Source organism: Hippopotamus amphibius, chromosome X (genome assembly GCF_030028045.1).
Source record: "Hippopotamus amphibius kiboko isolate mHipAmp2 chromosome X, mHipAmp2.hap2, whole genome shotgun sequence".
NCBI classification, from domain to species: domain Eukaryota; kingdom Metazoa; phylum Chordata; class Mammalia; order Artiodactyla; family Hippopotamidae; genus Hippopotamus; species Hippopotamus amphibius.
The window spans coordinates 118337919-118359623 of record NC_080203.1 but is presented as its reverse complement, the minus strand read 5'-3'; the positions used below and the strand labels follow the sequence as shown (position 1 = coordinate 118359623).

The following is a 21705-nucleotide window of genomic DNA, read 5'->3' as shown; positions in this document are numbered from 1 at the left end:
TGGGTTGTTGAAACATAAAGCAAATTTAAATGTTTTTTAAATAGGATGTTATGGCTTCAGTGAAAAACTATTCATTCTCTCATTGACTTTATGATACACACAAACCAACTCAGACCAACCTTCAACTATCTTGATCTGTTATTAAGTAGATATCTTCTCTGAATGCCTTTTAAGGGATTCAGGGTAGATAAGTACAGTGTAAAAAATTAATATCTGAGTGTTATTTGAAAGTTAATACTTGGAAAACAAGGTCAGAAGTGTGAAACTGCATAAAAGAATTAAGTTCAATGAGTAGGAAGAGTTTGTGATCAGTCCCCATTGGTCCGCAATGCCAACCTCACTACTTTTGTATTAATATAACCTTAAACTGAGCTTTGAAGCACATGGATAAAAGCTAATGGAAACTGGGCCAGTGACTCTAATGAAAATCATATATAAATGGAAAAAAACTGTTTTGCTTTTTTTTCTCTTCTGTTTGCTGTTCAGGGTTATCTTCTTACTTGGGGGTGGGCTACACTTGAAGTATCTACCAAAAGTAAGTTTTTATGTTCACTTATCCTGCCATTGAGATGAGCAGTAAAGAGAGCAACTGGAAATTTCTCTACTAAATGGGATTCGACCAAGTGTGGATATGGTGGGCCAAGTGGGTCTTGTGGCTACTTCCATTTTCTGAAATGAGATCTATAATGTTATAGATGAAAAATAAAATTAATCAAAACAAAGCAAAAAAACTCTTCATAGAACCTAAACTCACTAAGCTTCCTTTATAACATATTTAATCCATTTGCCTGTTATTTCTAGCCAGTGTGCAGAATTTATTTCATTAATGCACAGATCCAGAGACTACACAGGAATAAACAAGCATGAATATCTCTTTGTTAGTCTTCTTAACACGTGTTTTATGGAGCAAGAATTTCTGAAAATGTTGGTAAATATAGGAACATTGACAGACTCTTTTGCATCTTGTGTCCACTCCATTTTCCAAACTTCAGTTTCTAACCTCATTTGTTTTATAGCATTAATCAAGAAAAATATAAAAAGGGAAATACTTATATACCTTCTCTGAGTCACTCTTTTGGGACTTGATATTATAGTAACATCTTGAGGAAAAAAAGGCCTTATGAAGTACTGTACTAAGTTCTGGCTATCAATTTAAGCATAGATCTTATGAACTAAGTTTCCTCACTATTGGTCCATAGTGCGGGCTTCAACTTCTCCAAGGATGCTCCCTAGTCTGCCATAGGTCAGTGTTTGTCATCAAATTTTAGCAGAATCTCCCTGGGGGAGCTTGTTAAAAATTTTGTGAGCCACACACCCAGAACTTCTGATTCAAGTTTTGTGCAGCTAAAACTTGGAGAAATAATCTATAGGCTATTTCCTGTTGCCCTATGATCCCAAATATTAAGATCCTCTGTGTTTTCACTACAAAGGTATTTCATAAATGAAGTCAAGTTACATTTCCGAAATGAAATCTAATAGTACAATTAAGGAAGAATAGAAAGTTTGGAATATTTGCGTATTTACATTGGTGTATTTATCTTTTTTTATATAGAAAACTCTCTACTCCGATATATGAGCAATGAAAAAATTGCTCAAGAAGAATACATGTTTCAGAGAAACAGCAAAAAAGACACAGGGAAGAAGTCTAAAAAGAAGGGTGATAAGAGTAGTAGCCCGACTCACTATTCATTGCTACCTAGTTTGCAAATGGATGCACTGAGACAAGACATCATGGGCACACCTGTGCCAGAGGCCACACTATATCATGTAAGTAAAATTTCAAAGACTCTATGGTAATACTTCTATTGGCTGACTGGCAAATGACTCCTTTTGGTATATTCCAGATTATTTCTTTTTATCTCTTCTCAGATTTTCACAAAACATCCTAAATTTAGATTTTATGCACTGAAAAAACAATTTAAAAAAATGATGGCTTGTTGATTTGTTCTTCAGTTCATGTATTCAATGAGTTCATGTGTTGCAGCAGGTTATATTTTTAATGTGATAATTTAATATGCACAGAATTGATGGAGAATGATAATAATTAGCTGATTAATCACTAGTGTGATAATACACAGTAAATGAAAAGCTGTAAAGTTCAACATTAAAGATAGGATTTTTAATATATATATGATTTCATTTAAAAACGAACATCTACTATGCACGAGACTTGGAGCATGGTTCTCAAGGTGAAAATAAGACATAGTACACTGTTCTATGGAAAGAAAGACACCAAGAGTCCCAGTACAATTTGTAATGGGTGGGTGAAAGAAGTGTAAGGGAAGAAAGGCCTTTGCCTTCTTGGGAAGTGAGAAGAGGCTTCAGAATGGGGAGCATTTGCGTGAAGAGTGAAAGACGAGTAGCGGTATTTTTGTGGGAAGGTGTATGAAGATGTGCCACAAATGTGTGTGAATCTGGCATGTTCCAGAGCCTTCATGTGGCTCAGAATTACTGGTTCATTAAAAATTGAGGGAAAGCATGTGAGAAGGGGCAGTAGATGGGCCCCTAGAGATGTAGGCAGGGCTTAGATCAGAAATCTTATGATAAAGTACTTAGGCTCTTTCCTGTAGTAATAAAGAGCTCCTGAAGAATTTTGACCTCGAGACTTGCATGATGAGATTGGCCCAAAGGATCTCTCTGGTGCAGATCATCAATCAGGAGATGCGAGGCCAAAGGCTGGGCCATTAAACCCAGGCCAGGTGGGTGCTGGGAAACTAGGACAGTGGCAGTGTGGAGGCTGAGAATCTTGCAGCCAAAACATTCAATTCACAAAATCAATCCATTTTATGGCATTTTGGTTAGAAGGGAGTTTGTTGTGCTTCTTATTAGAAGCCCTTGAAAAACACAGACTATGGATTTTTAAGTAATTTGATGCTATCACTGCTGTAGAAGATAGACCATCTAGATAGACAAGATGTGAAAGATTTAGCAACTCATACTTGAGTTGCTTTCCTGAGTATATCTTTTAAATCATCTAATTACTTATTCTATAGCTCTCTCATAAAACTAAACTGAAGAAAAATATTTTCATTTATTTGGGTTGACGTAGGAGTGCAATTCTCACTCTTGGGTGCTCGTTCTCTATCCTCTCCTGTCCCCGGTTACATACCTCCAGCCTCTTCCTCTCCAAGAGAATAGTGCCCATATCAAAACCTGCTACTTTAAATAACTGACAAATCAGGTTATTATTTTTTCCACAGACATTTGTAGTCATTCTGAAATCAATACTCAGAGCTGTATGATAGGGGCCACTTTTGCTATCACTAGTCAGAAATGCCTTCTTAACACTGAGCTCCCTATAGAATCTGGTGTTCCAGTTAGAAATAATAGCCTGAACAAAGATCTAAATATAAGAGGCAGCTGGCCTATTTGAGAAGGAAGATGGTAGTGAGAGATGAGGCTAGAGAGAGAAGAAGAGGCCACTTCACCCACAGCGTGTAAACTATGAAAGGGTTTGGATTTATCCTAAGAGGAGCAGTAAGCCTTTGAAGGCTCATTTAAACACTCAGCCTGTGCCACCTTGTCCTGCACATCCAGGCAGGAGTATACCGTCAGAGGAAGGAAAATAGCTGAGTCTTGTGGACTTTGAGTAATTAAATTATGGAAAATAGTAAAAGATAAAACTGGTAATCAGGAATGTTGTGAGTGTTGTCTAGGAGTATAAATTGTTACCACCTTTCTGAAAGGCATTATTTAGTTAAATCTATAAAGAATCTGGTCTTGTAACTTCACATCTAGAGGTTTATTCCAAGAACGAAAGCAGAGCCTACTTTTGCCTCCTAATTTTATTCTGTATCCTGAGTCCATAACATGGTATTTCCCAGATAGATGATATTTATCCCAACTAATTTTTGACAGAGTGATAGCACAGGTTAAGGAATATTGTTAATCATGGAGGAAGTCCTCCCATGTAACACTGACCCACTAATTTCAGAGTGAAAGGCCGGACATTTTCTAACTCTAATCTCTAGTTTAAAAGAAGCTAAATAATTGTTAGCCCCAAAGTGCATGTGCAATGCCTATAACCAGTGTTCAAAAAGAAAAAAACATTCATTGATGAGTTTTTTATTAGACTCTTAAGTCCTTTGAGGACCTTACTTTGCATTTACTTAGTACTTTTACGATTATCAAGGGAGTTTCCACATTTGTTATGTCTTTAAAACCTCACAACAACTGTATTTGCAAATGATAAAAGTAAAACTCAAAAAGGTTAAGTGATTTACCCAAAGCATCGTTGCAAAAAAGTGTAAGAGTAAGGACTAGAACCCAAACCACCTACTCCAGGGATCTTTCCACCCTCTGCCCTGATCCTCTGTGCATGGTAGGCATTGCATATACAAATGAATCTGTGCTTTAATGATTAAATGAGTGAATTTTGAAAAAGTTTTACTTGAAGAAATGTGTGTGATCATATGTTGATCTTAATAACATTTTTAGTAACTGGGTTGATTTCTACCCAGGTTTCTCTTTTGCTCTATATTACTGTTTTTCATTAAGCTCAGGAAAACATAACAGAGTTGCTGCTGTTATAAAACACAAGTAGTTATTCAGCATGATATATTACTGAGACTACAGGGTACTATACTTAAAATTGCCTGGATCTGGGAGGCAAAATAACATATACTTGAATGATTGCTTTTTATCTTTCACAGGAATTTTTGTCTTAGTTTTTAATCTGTATATGTGTACTTATTTAAAATAAAAGGATGTTTACTTATGTTAATTTTTTAAAACACAAGATCAATATCAATATGTAATCCAATCACCTTCACGATGAACCATTAATCTTCATTCTTACCAATTATTCCCTTGGCTAACACAACTATTTTTTTTTAGGGAGATATCTTTTATTTATTTATGTATTTATTTATTTAAGAACTTTTATTGAGATACAGTTAACATACAATAAACTGCATATATTTAGAGTGTACAATTTGGTATCCCAATCTCCCAATTCATTCCCCCCCAACCCTCCCCACTTTCCCCACTTGGTGTCCATATGTTTGTTCTCTACCTCTGTGTCTCTATTTCTGCCTTGCAAATGGGTTGATTTGTACCATTTTTCTATAGTCCGCATATATGTGTTAATATATGATATTTGTTTTTCTCTTTCTGACTCACTTCACTCTGTATGACAGTCTCTAGGTCCATCCATGTCTCTACAAATGTCCCAGTTTCATTGCTTTTTACAGCTGAGTAATATTCCATTGTATGTATGTACCACATCTTCTTTATCCATTCATCTGTTGATGGACATTTAGGTTGCTTCCATGTCCTGGCTATTGTAAATAGTGCTACAGTGAACGTTTGGGTGCATGTGTCTTTTTGAATGATGGTGTTCTCTGGGTATATGCCCAGCAGTGGGATTGCTGGGTCGTATGGTAACTCTATTTTCAGTTTTGCAAGGATCCTCCATACTGTTCTCCATAGTGGCTGTATCAATTTACATTCCCACCAACAGTGCAAGAGCATTCCCTTTTCTCCACACCCTCTCCAGCATTTACTGTTTGTAGATTTTCTGATGATGCCCATTCTAACCAGTGTGAGGTGATACCTCACTGAAGTTTTGATTTGCATTTCTCTAATAATTAGTGATGTTGAGCTGCTTTTCATTTGCCTCTTGGCCATCCGTATGTCTTCTTTGGAGAAATGCCTATTTAGGTCTTCTGCCCATTTTTTGATTGGGTTGTTTGTTTTTTTGATATTGAGCTGGATGAACTGTTTATATATTTTGGAGATTAATCCTTTGTATGTTGATTCATTGGCAAATATTTTCTCCCATTCTGAGGGTTGTCTTTTCATCTTGCTTATACTTTCCTTTGCTGTACAAAAGCTTTGAAGTTTCATTAGGTCCCACTTATTTAGTTTTGTTTTTATTTCCATTACTCTAGGGGGTGGATCAAAAAAGATCTTGCTGTTATTTACATTGAAGAGTGTTCTTCCTATGTTTTCCTCTAGGAGTTTTATAGTGTCTGGCCTTACATTTAGGTCTTTAATCCATTTGGAGTTTATTTTTGTGTACGGTGTTAAGAAGTGTTCTAATTTCATTCTTTTACATGTAGCTGTCCAGTTTTCCCAGCACCACTTATTGAAGAGGCTGCCTTTTCTCCATTGTATATCCTTGGCTCCTTTGTCATAGATTAGTTGACCATAGTTTATCTCTGGGCTTTCTGTCCTGTTCCATAGATCTATGTTTCTGTTTTTGTGCCAGTACCACACTGTCTTGATCACTGTAGCCTTGTAGGATAGCCTGAAGTCAGGAAGCCTGATTCCACCAACTCCGTCTTCCCTTCTCAAGATTGCTTTGGCTATTCGGGGTCTTTTGCGTTTCCATACAAATCATAAAATTTCTTGTTCTAGTTCTGTAACAGAACTGTTTTTAATGAAATAGGACTTAAGTGCAAGGGGACTATAAAGATAGAATGCTGAATTTTGTAGGCTGCTATCACTGCTATAATACTAGCTCCATGTGGTCTGGGTTGAAATTTGGAGAAAATTTAGTTGAATTTAATAGCAGGATCATATCAGCATTAAGTATCCTTAAGCAATTTACTAAAGGGGTGTGTGTGTGTGTGTGTGTGTGTGTAAGGTATTCCTTTTTCAGCTCCTAGATTATAATCCCCATTAGTCTATTCTGGAAAGCAGCCTAATAAAAATACACAAGACCAGGCAAATACAGTTTGACTTCAGTGTGACTCATTCCTCTTAGGAATTATAACAGAAATGTTTATATAATAATAAAGAAGATTTAGAAGTCTATGGTATTGTAAAATACATAATTTTATTTTTTATTAATCCCATATATTTGTTATTCCAGTTTATGTATTTGTCTTAAACTTATTTGAAAATAAATCATTCACTATGCTCTAACTACCCTAATCATCCACCAGTCTTTGCCACCTCTTTCCTTTTTGACATGTCCTTCCCTCTACGGAGAATGCTTCTACCCCATCTTTCCCCAGCCTGACTCCTATCTAAATCTGAAATTGCAGAAACTTTCCCTGTCCACTACCCTCTAAACTAAATCAGTTTCTCCTATTATAGTCTCTTAGCACCCTGTATATTTTCTTTGAAAAGTTTCTCATGATTCATAATTATGTATTTATTTGTGTGATTATTTGCTTAGTGTCTTTCTTCACTATACATGGAAGGGAGGGGACATCTATGTCCATGGCAGGAAAGGATAGTTTCTCCATTTTGTTCAGCACTATATTTTAGTACCTAGTCTAGATCTAGTACCTTATAAGTACTCAATAAAAATGTGATGAATAAATGAATGAATGAGTGAGTGAATGTGACAGGAACTTCAATGCTTTTCTCAGTATCTCTCAGTTCATGTCCTCGACCTGCAAAAACAGAGCCACTTCCATGTCCTAGGCCAGCCCTGTCCAGCACAAGCAGGCCTTCAGTTGGGGTGTACTCATAGTGGGAATCGCCAGGAACTTATTACCATGGGCTCAGTGTCCCATGTGCCTGGGAGGAGGCATAGGGTTCTGAATGTCTTCTGTCATGTTTGTCTAGTCCACATAACTAAATTCTACTTTGTTTTATCGATTAGCTTTCCATTCCACTCTGAAGATTGGAATGCTGCCCTATTGGCACCTCCTCCAAGGAGGGTTTGGCTGGTTTACTGATACAGACGACAGACCATGTGGAGCTTAACTCTGACCACCCACCCATTTAAAAGAGTATTGGAAGCACCTAGTATTTACACTCACCATATTGGGTTCCCTATCAAAGCAGGTCCCAGTCTGTGCCTTTAATCAGGGTGATTTATAAAACTCTGCTCCACAGGTGACACCAAGGCAACAGGATTGGCTCCCCCCGCCCCCAGCCTGACCTTACCTCTTCTGCTCCAGCTGGTTCTTGCTCTGTTCCTATCACTGCCCTCTCATTATAGAGATCACGATATGCCTGTCCGCCAAGCATGTGATGGTATTTTTCAAAAGAGTATAACTTTATTTTACCTACTCACTAATTCTCTGTCTGAAAATTTGGGAGTTGTTAGCTCTTAAAACCCTTATCTAACCTGAGAGAATGTGAAGAAAATGCAGACAGCAGTGTCTGGGGGTGTGTGTGGTGTGTGTGTGTGAGAGAGAGAGAAATCCAAATGTAGTAGTGAAAGCCTTTAGATAAGAAATGATTAGATTCAGGACTTTTTTTGCCCCTTAATATGATATACATATGACACCTTGCTCTCTCATTAAAGCTGCTGAACTAAATCCATAAACAAAATAATAATTTATTTTAAATCTACATGCTGAGATGTCAGAAAAGCGAAATTTGATAATGGATCTAGGCAATATGCAGGTATACTTTTATAAACTGAATAATGTGATTTTAGGTGGCTTATTTAAAACAGATTTTGAGTAGGTGTTAAAAAATCTGGATGAGGCATTTCATAACATTCCAACATTTGTGTGGTTTTTCTTAGTTATTTAGGATATAACTGCAAACATTCAGTTACTACTTTACTTCTGATAAGTACTTTTAGCCATTTCCATCAAATTGTGAAAGGATTTTTGGTGGAGCTTTTGGAGGAAGGAGGTGGAGAACTGTTAAAATACATCTTTTTTCTAAAAATTTAACAAGTAAATAAACATTATGAAACAGACACTATTCTAAGTAATTTGCAAATTTTAACTCACTTAATCCTCATAAAAAACCTATGAGGAAAGGTGCTGGTATTATCCCCATTTTAGAGATTAGGAAATTGAGGCACTTGGGATTAAGTAGTTAAGTGATGGAGCTGGGATTTGAACATTGGTAGAGTTTCTCTCTCATGTACCAGAATGGGCAAGACCACCATCAACAGTAAACTTGTTCAATTCTATGCTGTTATTTCATGTAAATGGAAGATTTCTTGATTTAATATTTACTCCCATTATCATCTTACCCGACTTGTTCATGTTTAGACTTTTTTTCTGCCAACACACACTAATGAGAAAGTAAGGGAAAGTACTTTTCTTTGTGAACTATTTAAATCTCAAAGTCTTTTGTTTTTTTAAAAAATTAAATATGTAGAAGTATTTATCATTTATCCCAAGTGTTTCAAATTGCCCTTCAAAAAATAACATAACTTAGCAGAAACTCAACAGCAATTCTACTAGTGCCAAGTATCTTTAAGGCTCAATAAATGCTGTAGAATAGCATTGTGAAAGTACTGTTTTAAGGTTTGAAAAATTTTTGTTTCAGAAATTTTTTTGTTTAACAAATTAACCATTATACAAACAAACAAAATAAAAAGATGGACTAATACGCCCTCACTCTTGAGAGAGGTTTCTGCTTTCACTGTATAAAACAGATTATTTACAGCCAGTCCTTTCATGTTTGAACCAATAGGGGCCTCATTCTGCTAGTTCCTGGTTAGATAATGGCTGCCAGGAAGCAAAACACAAAATCTGGCTTAATTAGTGAGGCATCATGCAAAACAGGACACAGAAGAATTGAATCTGGAATTTATTAAGTTGAAAGTTATTAAATTTAAATCTTATTACAAATTCCTTGTTGCCTTCTAAAAAATAAAATAAAACATAAATTCAGATGAGAGGCCCTTGACTTGGTTGCTGTGGTCAATAATTACAAACTATTTGGAGACATACCTGCCTTGATCAGAGAGGTTAAAGAAACCCCATTCTCTTTTATGTTGTAGGCCTGTCTCTCCCAGCTTCATAGCCTCAGAAAATTTCCTCAAGTTTTGTTGGCAGTAGACCTTTTTTGCCCCCATAATCACTCTACCCATATTACCTCACCACCATAACTCATTTAATCAAACATCTCAAGTTTAATGAAACTCCAGGTAAAATTATTTTACCCCTAGAACTGTTTAAAGGACAGTTTATGATTGAAGGACCATAACCTGTATCAAATTATTTTCTTCACTCAACTTCTAAAATACATTACTTCCTTGACAGTTTCAGCATCCTCCAGTTCTACAAAACTACAGTACCCAAATCTCATCCAACGATTCCTCTTAATAAACTACATGTCTGCATCTCTTGGCTCAGATCTTATGTGAGAATGAAGTATAAGGCACAATTATTGATTACTGTTACATCCTAGTTTCTTGAAGATAACTTTCAAGAACAGTGTTAAATTGATTGATTTTTCTTTGCCTTTTGGCTCAGGTAGCAACTGTAAGGAGGCCAAAGTGCATGAGGTCAACCTTGAGTCTCAGTTCTAAATGATATTGCTAAATCTGTTTCTTAGCATCTCTACAAGTATCAGGTTAACCCAAAACAGTATCCTAAAAGATTTGAACCCAAAACAATGTGCAGTGGTGAGAAATAGATCAGTGTTTCAATCCCTATTATTTAAATGCAAATTATTTTAGATTAACTAGATGCAAACTTTCCTGAAACTCAAAACAGGAGAATAAATTTTCTTGTGTTTCTTTTATTATCATAAATTCAGAGTGGCCTCAAGAGACAATGGCTCTTGTATCTAACCACCTCCAAATAAAAGCGTCCAACATTAAAGAAAAGAATTGTCTCTTCTAAGATTCAGATGGCCAAGAATAATGCTATAGTTAATAGAACATGAGCTGTTTGAACTTAGACATGTTTCTGAACCTCATTTTCTCATCACTGTAAAGAGGATGATAATTCACTCATCTGTTTCAGAAGTAAATCATACACTGTATATAAAGTTTGTTCCACTGTGCTGGGCACATAGTAACTATTCTTAACGCCATACAGAAAGGAAATGGTTTCATTTACATGGAAGGGGGTTTACTTCCTGATGAACAAATCAGAAAGACTTCTAGGACTAGAACATCTGTCCTTTTGGGGCATTAATGAATGTATTGGTTAGTGTTCAGTCAGGGAAGCAGAAGCACTAAGTGGCATGGAACAGAGGATTAGATCTTACTCAGTTGAGGAGCTGTTGAAGACACCTCAGCAGAGCCAGTGGTCATAAAGAAAATCTGGATGTGAAGCCAGGGAGAGCAAGACAAACTAGAATCCATAAGCGCAAAGTTGGAAGCCTGCCTCCAAGTTCAATAACGAAGCTGGTGCTCTCTGCCACGGAGATTTACAGGCTCCTGGTCCAGGACTTACAGGGGTTGCAGGCCTGGCCACTGAACCATACCAGCAAGATGAGCCAGTAGAAAAGTGGCAGTATGTGTGTGCTGCGGCAGTGACTGGTGCCCTATACTGACCTTCAGGGCAGAAAAGCTACTGCTTCACTTGTATTCGCCAAAATTCACAAAAATTTGTTGGCCAGACCTAACTAGCACCATACAGGGAGAAGAATTCTGAGATAAATAATTCCAGCTTTGCTAAGTTGACATAGTAGATAACCACTACACTGAGTTTTCCTTTTCTGTTGTCACCATAGGTACCTACCAGATAAAACCAGCTTTGAAAATTCTAGTGACAGTCCGTATGAGAATCAGTTGTAAAGTGAAAAATTCTAAATGATCATAAATTTGGAGTGGACTCAAGGTGTAGCCTACCTCTATGGAAGTATCCTCCCCATAGCCTACTTATTTAATTTCCCAGAGCATAAAGGAAAATAGAACTTCAAATTGTTTTTTATCTATCTTCAATCAAAAGATTGACTAGTATAAGTAATATTTAGGATAAAATGTCTAATTTACCTAAAGAAGTTTCTACTTAATAAAACACATAAGGCAATTCTTTAAAGAATTTCTTTGCATACTCTGTTTAAGGAAGAGTACCAGAAAGCTATGTACCTACACCATGTTTTTTTAGCCAGTTGTTGAATGTCCTTCACTTGGTTGCATTTTAGCATCATGTCCTCAATTTTTATCAGATGGTTGGTATAAGAAACAGCCGTGTGAAATTCACTTCTTCGTTTGCTAGTAAAATATTTTTGAGGATATTGTATTTTTGCTTTGTGCCCCCCCCATATATATTTTTATAATTGGGTAAGAGCTTTGGCTCCCTGTGATTATAATGTATACAAAGTATCTGATGCCATCTCTGGCAGTATGGTAGTGCACATATATTCTTAGCATCCTTCCTCCAATCATACTACCAAAATGTCCTCACCAGTGGGCTGAGAACAAGCCAAACCCTAATCTAGGTGCATTTGAGGCAATGAGTTCTGGAGGAGTGGCAGCAAGCATCAGGCCCTGCAGAAATCTAATTTTTCATATCTGAGCTTGCATAAATTGCTTTCTTTCTCTTACTCAGTTTTCTCATTTACAAAATGAGCATAGCACTGCAAAGAGAACTATGGAAAATGCCATCTAAGTTGACAGCATAATGATGATTAGATTCCTGTTGCAAACACAAATTTAAAAAAAAAAAACTCCCTATCAAGTTCTTTTTTCCCTTCTCTTACATAAAACCGATTCTGCTTTTTTAGTCTTAAAATCATGTCATACTGGATGGTTCAGTATGGAAGAGAAGGAAGAGTATGATTTATCTCTGTTATTTTACTCTAAAATGAATTGCATATAGTGACTTTTGAAACTTTCTAAACTTAACTTATTTTTATCCAATATTATCTTTGAGAGATTTTCTGTTAAGGAAAAACAATCTCTGGATCAAGAAAACTCCAGCTAAACTAGCAGATGTAGAAACATTTGAAGTGGTTGTCTGGGAGAGCTTGTCTATTCTATAGGAGCAAAAGTCTCAGAATAAGAGCCTAATATAAACATACTCTTAGGCATGAAGATATTTAGATAAAAGCTAGCATTCTTCGAATGAATTACACTGACATGGCAAGAATTCTATGATGAAAAAATATATACAATATATCAGAGCAACAAACCTAAAAATAAAGGTAACCCAAAACTGTTGAGTTTCAGATTCTTTAAAATGAAGCCATTGAGTCAATAGTCAGAAATTTTTCCAGTAGTTATGATTCAGTCGTAAAATTTCTGACAAAAAATATCATGCCATGTACATTTACTTTATTTGAGTCAGGTTTTGTACATTCTTCATTAGAGGTGATTCCTTTGTATTATTTTTTTCTCTTTTTTTTACATATAATTTCCTTGTCATTTAATCGCCTTCAGGAGGCAAATCTGGTTCTCTCAATTTTTTCTGGTCATAAAGGTTTCTTTGTCACAAAAGATGGGCAAGCCTACCCTGATTTCTCTGACACCTAGGTGTCAACAGTTTGTCAAGCAGAAGTGTCAGGAGCAGGCACTGCCCTAGCTCTGCTTTTCACCTGTTCAAACTTTCTGCCTCTGTCTCATGGTGTACACATTAATCAAGCACCCCAAAATAGCTCTAGCTAATATGGCTGGTGATAAGTACTTTCCATACACGGTGGAGCTTAAGCATAAACTAAGTGCCTTTCAGTGAGTAATCTAGCATTGTGTTAAGATTGACACTGATTACAGGTATACATAATTCCTAAAACATCAATAATTGGCTGTACATTGCTAAGTGGCCATTTTTCTCTTTAAGTCAAGATCATGTTCAGTTAGTGCTCTGTGAGTATTCTAAGAGCTTCGTGCAAGTCTCTGATCTTGCAGATGAGGAAATTGAGGTCAAGATTAGTTTCAGTGACTTGTCCAGAGTCATAGAGCTGGAATACGGAGAACTAGAAGTCAGGTCTCCAGATCACTACCACAGTATTGTTCTCCTGGTACTGTGCATTCCATTCTTGCTGAAACATAAATATTCAGAGCATATCACTCCTGCTGGTGTGTTGAGAATAGGCTGGAGGGGCTGGGGGTAGGTGTGGAAACAGGAAGACAAGATAGGATCTGGCCAATTCAGGTGAGAGATGATAGGAGTTCAGCCCTGGGTGCTAAAGTGGAAGAGGTGACAAGGGCTTGGACTCTGGATATGTTTTGAAGGGAGCGTGGACAGGATGTGCTGACAGATTGCATATGAGATGCCATAACTCATAGCCTCACTGTCCACACACATAGGTGGTCGGTTAACTGTTTGATTCATGCTTTCAATAGAAAATTATACGTCACGTCCAGTGTTAGAAGCTGAGTAGCAAGTGATGAGCTAAGAAGATGGTTTCTGCCTTTGTAGAGACTAATGCAATAATTAAAAACCACATTCTAAGAAAGTGAACCAAGTAATTTTAAGGCATTGCATAATAATCAGCACTGTATCAAGTGAAAAATTGCGTAACACAATGAATCAGCTCCAAGAGATTTCTCTTGTGTAAAGAATTAGTGGAGAGGCAGACTTGCCTTATTTGGATCACTGATTTCCTCATCAGTATTGACATAGGGTTTTTTAATTGCGCTCAGTTCAATTAACACTTAATAGGTTTGGAATAAAATATGATTGCAGTCCCATCCTTGTCTAACTTGGCTGAGCCTTATTACCTTTCTGTACCTTAGTTTCTATCTCATTTGCAAAATTAAAATGTTAACATGAACCTTCCTCTCATGAAGATATGATTAATGGTTGCCAAAAAATAAAAATAAAAGCAACTCTTTTTTTTAAACCCACAGAGCAGTATAACTTGCCAAGTAAAATAAAATCGACAAAAGCATGAAAATTAGAGATTGATAAGATGTTACTGGTTTGAATTATGTCCATTAATATAAAAGTGTTATCCTAATATCTTTCGGTGTTATAGAATCTTTCCATATAGCAATGTACTTATATCACACGTCATGGGAGGTTTTCATAAATGGATGTCTTCAAGTCAGTAGCAGTTTTTCTTTTCTTTCACATGGTTTCCATGACTACAGAATACTTGCTTGAGAGGCAGTATTGCACGAAGTGGTTAGAACAGGTTTGGGGATTGATAGACCTGGGTTTGAATTTTGACTCTGCCACTACCTGTGTGCTCCTGAGCAAGTTGTTTACTCTCAGTTTTCTCCTCTTTGAAATGGCATTAATGGTCACCACTGAACAGATTTATTGTGAAGATTAAGATTGATAACTGATATAAAGTCCCTAATACTGTGCCTCACACATAAACCTTCAGTAAATGATAATTATTAGGATACAAGAATGACAGTTCCTGTTTCCCAAGGGTGATGACTGTTGTTACCCTTCCTAACCATTCATCACTAATTGCTCTTCTTCCCACCTTACCACTTTCTGTCCGATCGGAAAAGAGGAATCGCCTTTTGGAATCTTGCATAAGATTCACTTACCTCCCTCCTTCAGAATCTGATATGCATGATATTCTTTTGATGAGACATTGACTCTGCCCAACCTAATGAGTTTGACCTTCTCTAAATTTCCCCCAATTACTGCCTTTTTCTTAATTTGTCTCATAATTTATTAACATGCTTGTTATTTTTAAAAGCATGCTTATTTTTGAGTGTGTAGAGCCATTTTCAGTTAATATAAAGTCATGTTAACTTTACTGACAGAATCCAGAGTGAGCTCACCCCGCTGTCCCCAAAGACCCAGTGTGCGTGCAGTGCCTCATCCCTACCCCGTTCAGCATGCACCAGAATGGGCAAGACCGCCATCAACAGTAAACTTGTTCAATTCTGTGCTGTAATTTCTTGTAAATGGAAGATTTCTTGGCATAATATTTACTCCCATTACCGTCTTACCCCACTTGCTCATATTTAGACTTTTTCTGCTGACATACAATAATGAGAAAATAAGAGAAAATATGTTTCTTTGTGAAATATTTAAATCTCAAAGGTTCTTGCTTATTTGTTTATTAAAAAGATTAAATATGTGGGAATAGTTATCAATTGTCCCAAGAATTTCAAATTGCTAAGCACCTTTTCTTATGTATAAGAAATAAGCTATTGGTTTGACTAGTCACTGAAGAAATCTTAGAACTTTGCAGAAAATTAAGTAAGAGGAAGTTGCCATATTGCAACAAGAGAATATTTTGATTGCAAATTTTTCCATAAGTGTGGCAATTTGCAACTTGAGAAGAATTTAATAGTAGCAGAGCTTTCAAAATGTAACACAGAAACTGTCATTTTCTTCCACAATTAAAATAAGTGCTTCTGAAAGTTTCAGGATAAGAATGACCCAAATTACCCTCCCCCACACTTCCTCATCCAAAAGAGGGGGAATGGAGTTTGAACAGAACATCTGTGGACAAAATAAAAGACAAATGGTCTTTTCAGGCAACTGTCTGAAAAAGAGATCTTTTATAGCCAAACAGAATACTGTTGCATGCATCGCCATGGTTAAGAAGAGGATCAACAATGCTTTCATAATGGCCTTTTATTTTAGCACATTCTATTTTTATGGATTGAATTGTGATTTCAACACATCCATTCATAATTCATCATATAATTATATGCATAAATATCTTTTGACACATTTAAGGCACTTTTGCCGGCCACATCTTGAATTCAAATTTAAACTGTTAAGTGCACTAAGACAATCTCATTACAAGTAATGTTAAAGGAAATTGGATAAAAAGGAATATTTTCATATCTACCAAAAAGAACAGTCTACTAAAGAACAGAACTTTCAGTAATATGCGGTATATAGATTACTGGAGAAAAGACACCTGGCTTGTTTATTTCCTGCTGAACGACTTCAGGTTAAAACAATAAGTTAATTAAGACTACATCCTGTGTGCTTTGCTGGTGGTTTGTTCAACTTTTATGCACTCAACCAGTATTTATTTAGTACTTCCTCTGTACAAGACAGAATCTCTGTTCTGGTTAGAGGATAAAACATTGCATAAAATAGAATTCCTCTTCTTTCGTGCAGTTTATATTTAGAGGGAAGGTTTAGTAATAAACAAGAAGTATAAGTACTTTTGGTAATGCTAAGTTCTAAGGAGAGAAATAAAACAGGAAAGGAAACCAGGAAGTGTTGAGGACGATAAGGATAACAATTTTAGATAGGGAAGCCTGGGAAGAAGTTACTAAAAAGGAAGCATTTGAGTAATGATCTGAAGCAGGTAAGGGAGTAAGCCACAACAATAGTGCTACCAAACCCAGGTTCGGCTGCTTGCTGCTCATAAGCCAATAATTCAAGAGGCAAGTGTCAGTAGAAAGGAAAGGTGCTGGCAAGCTGGGGAGAAGGTTGGCACATGTCCAGAAACCAACTCTGAAGATTCTGCTCAGCCATGACAGTTTTTAAAGGGAAAAATGGGGGCAAAGAATCTCGGTGAATCATCAAGGCGGGAGGTTGGGTTCTGCATCATTCTCCATTGCGTGCAGAATGGCTGACTCTTTCTTCACATGTTATCTTGCCTGCATGATCTGCCTGCAGGATTGCTAAGGGAGCTATTGGGGGTAGAGAGCTAGTCATTTTTTAACTGCTTAATTCTTCATTCTTTTTATCTAGGAAAAGAATCAACAGGTTAGACAAGGCATGGTGGGCATTCAGAGCATAAGTCAGGAGTTAGTTTCAATTGCTTAGTCATCTCATTCTTATAATTAGGTTCTTTTAAGGTTAGAGGGGAACATAAATGGGCAAACAGGAAAGGGGCAAAAGAGCTGCTCTCAATATCTGAGCAAACATTTCAGACAGAGGGAACAGCAAGCATATAGGCCCTAAGATGGGAACAGCAAGTGTGGCTGGAGCAAAGTTAGTAAGGGTAGAGGCAGGAAGCGAAGGTAACAGGGGCCAGGTCATATAGGGTCTTCAGGGTCAGTGGAAGGATTTGGGCATTTATTCAGAGTGAGATGAGAAGCCACTGGAGAATTTTCATGATCAAATCATGTTTTAACAGGATCACTCTGGCTCTTATGTTAGAAATGTAAGAGATGAGAGCAGAGAAAGGGAGAACAGTGAGGAAATATTTTATAATCCAGGTGAAGGATAATGCTGGCTTAGACCAAGGTGATAGTAGTAGAGATGGTAAGAAAAAGTCATATTGTAAACATATTTTGAGTACAGGGCTGATATAGCTTGCTGGTGGATTGGCTATGGGCTATAAGAGAAAGGAAAGAGTGAAGTTTGACTAGTATTCTGGGTGTGAGCCACTGTGGGGAGAAATGGAATTGCCATTTATTAAGGTATAGAAGACTAGGAGAGGAGCAAATCTGGTTGATGGGTGGTGGATATCATGAGCTTAGTTTTATACACATTAAATCTGTTAAATTAGACAGCCTGCAGCTCAGTCAAGAAGTCCCGATTGATTATAATCATAATTATAATCATAAATTCATAAGTTGCTAAAGATCAGACTTTGTAAACATTCTTAGGGAGAAAGTTCAAAGAACTTTCACCCAGATACTCACTACAATAAACAGAAAGTGCTAGTGGTGGCATTAGAAAGATTTTATTGAATGATGATTCAGGAAATAAGATAACAAATATGTTCTTTAAGAGAATGGACATTCACAAATGTTTACAAAAAGGAGTCTATTTTGGGTGGTCAGTAAACATTATGAGCTTATACTTTAAATTCATAAACACACACACACACACACACACACACCCTACCCCAAACATAAAAAGATACAGTCATGGTCAAAAATAAGATCTAGTCTCCAAGGACTAGAAGAAAGAACAAAATTGCACAATAAATGGGAACTAAAGCCATATACCTGGTAGGCTCCAAGTCCAGAAAGAGCTAGAAATGACTGGGAGTCTACTTTAATGGGGATTAGAGAACAAATGGACCACAGCTACGTCAGGAAACTGAAGATTGACTCACTGGGTGAAACTAGCTGGGAAGGTAAGCAGAGCTTCCTCACCCATGAGTATAAGGAGGTTGAATAAAAATACAACTATTTACTGATGACCCCAGTGGCAGGGCAAGAATAAAGATGCAGATGTAGAGAATGGACTTGAGGACACGGTGGAGGGGGGTGGCAAAAAGGGGAAGCTGGAATGAAGTGAGAGAGTAGTATTGGCATATACACACTACCAAATGTAAAATAGCTAGTGGGAAGCTGCTGCATAACACAGGGAGATCAACTCGATAATGGGTGATGATTTAGAGGGGTGGGATAGGGAGGGTGGGAAGGGTTTGTGGGAGGGAAGGGATATGGAGATATATGTATAAATACAGCTGATTCACTTTGTTGTACAGCAGAAACTGGCACAACAGTGTAAAGCAATTATACTCCAATAAAGAGCTTAAAAAAAAAAAAGATACAACCATTGACCAGAGTGATGACTTGCATAAAGGTGATTCTTTCCTTAGTAAATTGAACTTATGGGAAATCCACAAAACCCCTTAAAATGAAATCTGAAATAATAACAGAATGATTAAGAACATTAGGTATTCAGAAGCACAAATACCAACTAGACATCCTGGATGTGTAAAATATAGTCAGTGAATAAAGGTAGGATATACTTTAGACTGTACAAAATCAGAGAGAGAATTAGGAAGTTAGAAAACAGAAGAATGAATTCACCTAAAAAGCATTGCAGAAATATGAAAGAATGAAAATATGAAAGATACATAGATGATAAGTTGAGAGGTACCAACATAAGTCTAGAGACAAAAAAAAGAGAGACTAGTAAAAAAGGCTATTTGAAGAGATAATGCCTGAGAATTTTCAGAATTGAAGAAATAACACCTTCAAGTACAACACAATGAATGTGAAATGGGATTAATTAAAATCAGTTATAACCTAGACATATCACAGCGCAATTGAAGAATATCAGGGATAAAGAGGAAAATATTTTAAAAGCTACAGAAAGACTAAAGACAAGTTATAACTAATGACAGAGTAGCTACAGGTGTTTTAAGGCCAACAATAGATGCTAAAAGTGATATATTCAGATTGCAAAGGGAACATTATTTTCAACTCAGAATTCTATACCCAGCTAGGCTATTATTTTATTTAAGAGTAAAGGGTTTTTATATTTTCAAACATAAAAATCTAGAAGTGTTTGCCACTCACAGACTGCTATGAAAGAACTTCTAAAGGGCATACTTACTCGAGCATGAACCTGGAAGAAGGGTGATCTGAAACTGAGGAAAAATACAGAAATAAAATATATTACAAATTTTCTCTCTCATGAGAAAAACATTCATCATCATTAAAGCAAAGATTCCAGGCCTCTTTCTTTTTTAAGTTGGTCATAACACCTTATATGATCTGCTTTGTTATCCATTATAGTCATGTGTCTGTTCTTAACGTCTTGCTCTTATTAAATATTTCATGATATCTTTAGAAACTGGGAAAAATGATACCAATTTAATATCTGTCACTCAGAATGAATAATTCCATCAGTTCTACTAGAAAAGACTACACAAGATTGTAAATTTGCACCTCAAGGTGTTTAATCATACTTGCTGATAACATGAGGAAATCTTCACTCAGGAGCTTATTTATGTGTATGAATAATGAACAATTTCTGATATAAGTTTTTAAGGAATCTTTGAAAATGAGTCTGTTTCAGGGGTCCTCAAATCACCCACATGCCCAGTGATTCACTAGGACTCAGAAGACTCAACATATAATTCTACCCACAGCTAAGTTTTTATTACAGTGACGCAACAAGGATATACAGCCAGATCAGCAAGGAAAAAAGATACCCATGGAATCTGGAGAAATCCACGTGCAGGTTTACTCTCTCCTCATAACAGATCATACAGAGTGCGCTCTTTCCCAGAAGCAAAAATACAGTCACATGTGTGTAGTGTCTATTCCCATGGGAGCCCATTAAAGGCTCAGTACCCAAAGATTTTATTGGGTTGGTTACATAGGCATCCTCTGCCTGGAAACTACTTTTCCTTTGCTGAAATGAAAGCAGGTGTTTAGTCCCCAGGTGGGCAAAATAGTAATCGCTTAGGGAAGCTTCATGTCAGTACAGGGAACTGTTTACCAGCCAAGTTCCCAGATGTCAGCCGAGTGCCAGCCTTGCAAGCCGACCTTTCTAAGATAGCAGCCCCAGTCCTGCTATATTAACTCTTTTCTACACAGACACCTATTTCATTAACTGTAGTTTTCATTGTTTTTTCCATTACGTTCAACAGCATATAATTCAATTAACTTTCATTTTAGAAAATGTCATGTCACTTGAAAAAATAATGAAGTCTCTCTTAAGAGAATTTCATTGTAATATTTACAATATTTTAAAAAGACAGCTAAAGTTTTGCTTCTTTAAATGATGGATAAATCTGTATTGTGTGCCTAGGAGTTCTTAGGTTCCAACAATATGTATACAGATTATACTCTGCAGTCATGATCAGTATGAGAATATATTTTTATAGGGAGAGAAAAGATAGTCTTGTTAAAAAAGAAAACCTGGAGAGCATAAAATATGTTTTTGTGTAGTTTTTAAAGTAGATCTTCAGGTTCTAAGAAATAATGTGCGGAAAGCATAGGAAGTACATTATATAACTCAATTCTTTTGAGCTGTTATCAATGTAGCTTCCTAAAAACAAACCACCCCCATCTTTGTCATCTTTAAAAATAATGAGCTGTAAAATTATAATGATTACTTGTGGAAACACAAAAGGAAAAAAACCCAATGAGTAATTTTACAGCCAAACAATTTAGGGAAAATAACTATATGTAAATTAACTATACTTAAGCACACTAGCCTCAGTTATTATTTGAGTTATTATTCTGAAGCAAAGTGCACTCAAGAAAAGCAACAGCATGATGGGTTTTGTCTTTTGTACTCCCTCCCCAAAATTGAATGTGAATTTCTGTAGCCATGGATCCTGCAAAGTTTTATACACACACAAATACCCCCCACATACATATGTATTTATGTTGCTTTGACAGTTGGGTGATTATTTCTAGGTTACACTGAATGTCAGTAAATTATCTGACCCTTATCTTTAGGACTAATATCCATCCATAATATTATATTCCTAACAATTATGTAAACCATATACAAATCGTGAAAATTATTGTATAACTAGAATGTTATTTTACAAGCAAAGATGTTAAATAAGAAA

At 36.4% G+C, this 21705-nt stretch overlaps 1 protein-coding gene across 4 annotated transcripts in view; it reads left to right on the top strand.

Annotated features, from left to right (window-relative positions):
- CNKSR2 (connector enhancer of kinase suppressor of Ras 2) overlaps positions 1 to 21705 on the top strand; it is a 281792-nt gene that overhangs the window by 194740 nt on the left and 65347 nt on the right. For all 4 annotated transcript variants that reach the window (XM_057719237.1, XM_057719236.1, XM_057719235.1 and 1 more), the window contains one exon: positions 1553 to 1767. In XM_057719237.1, the coding sequence (XP_057575220.1) occupies positions 1553 to 1767 (215 nt within the window). The remainder of the gene's footprint in view (positions 1 to 1552; positions 1768 to 21705) is intronic.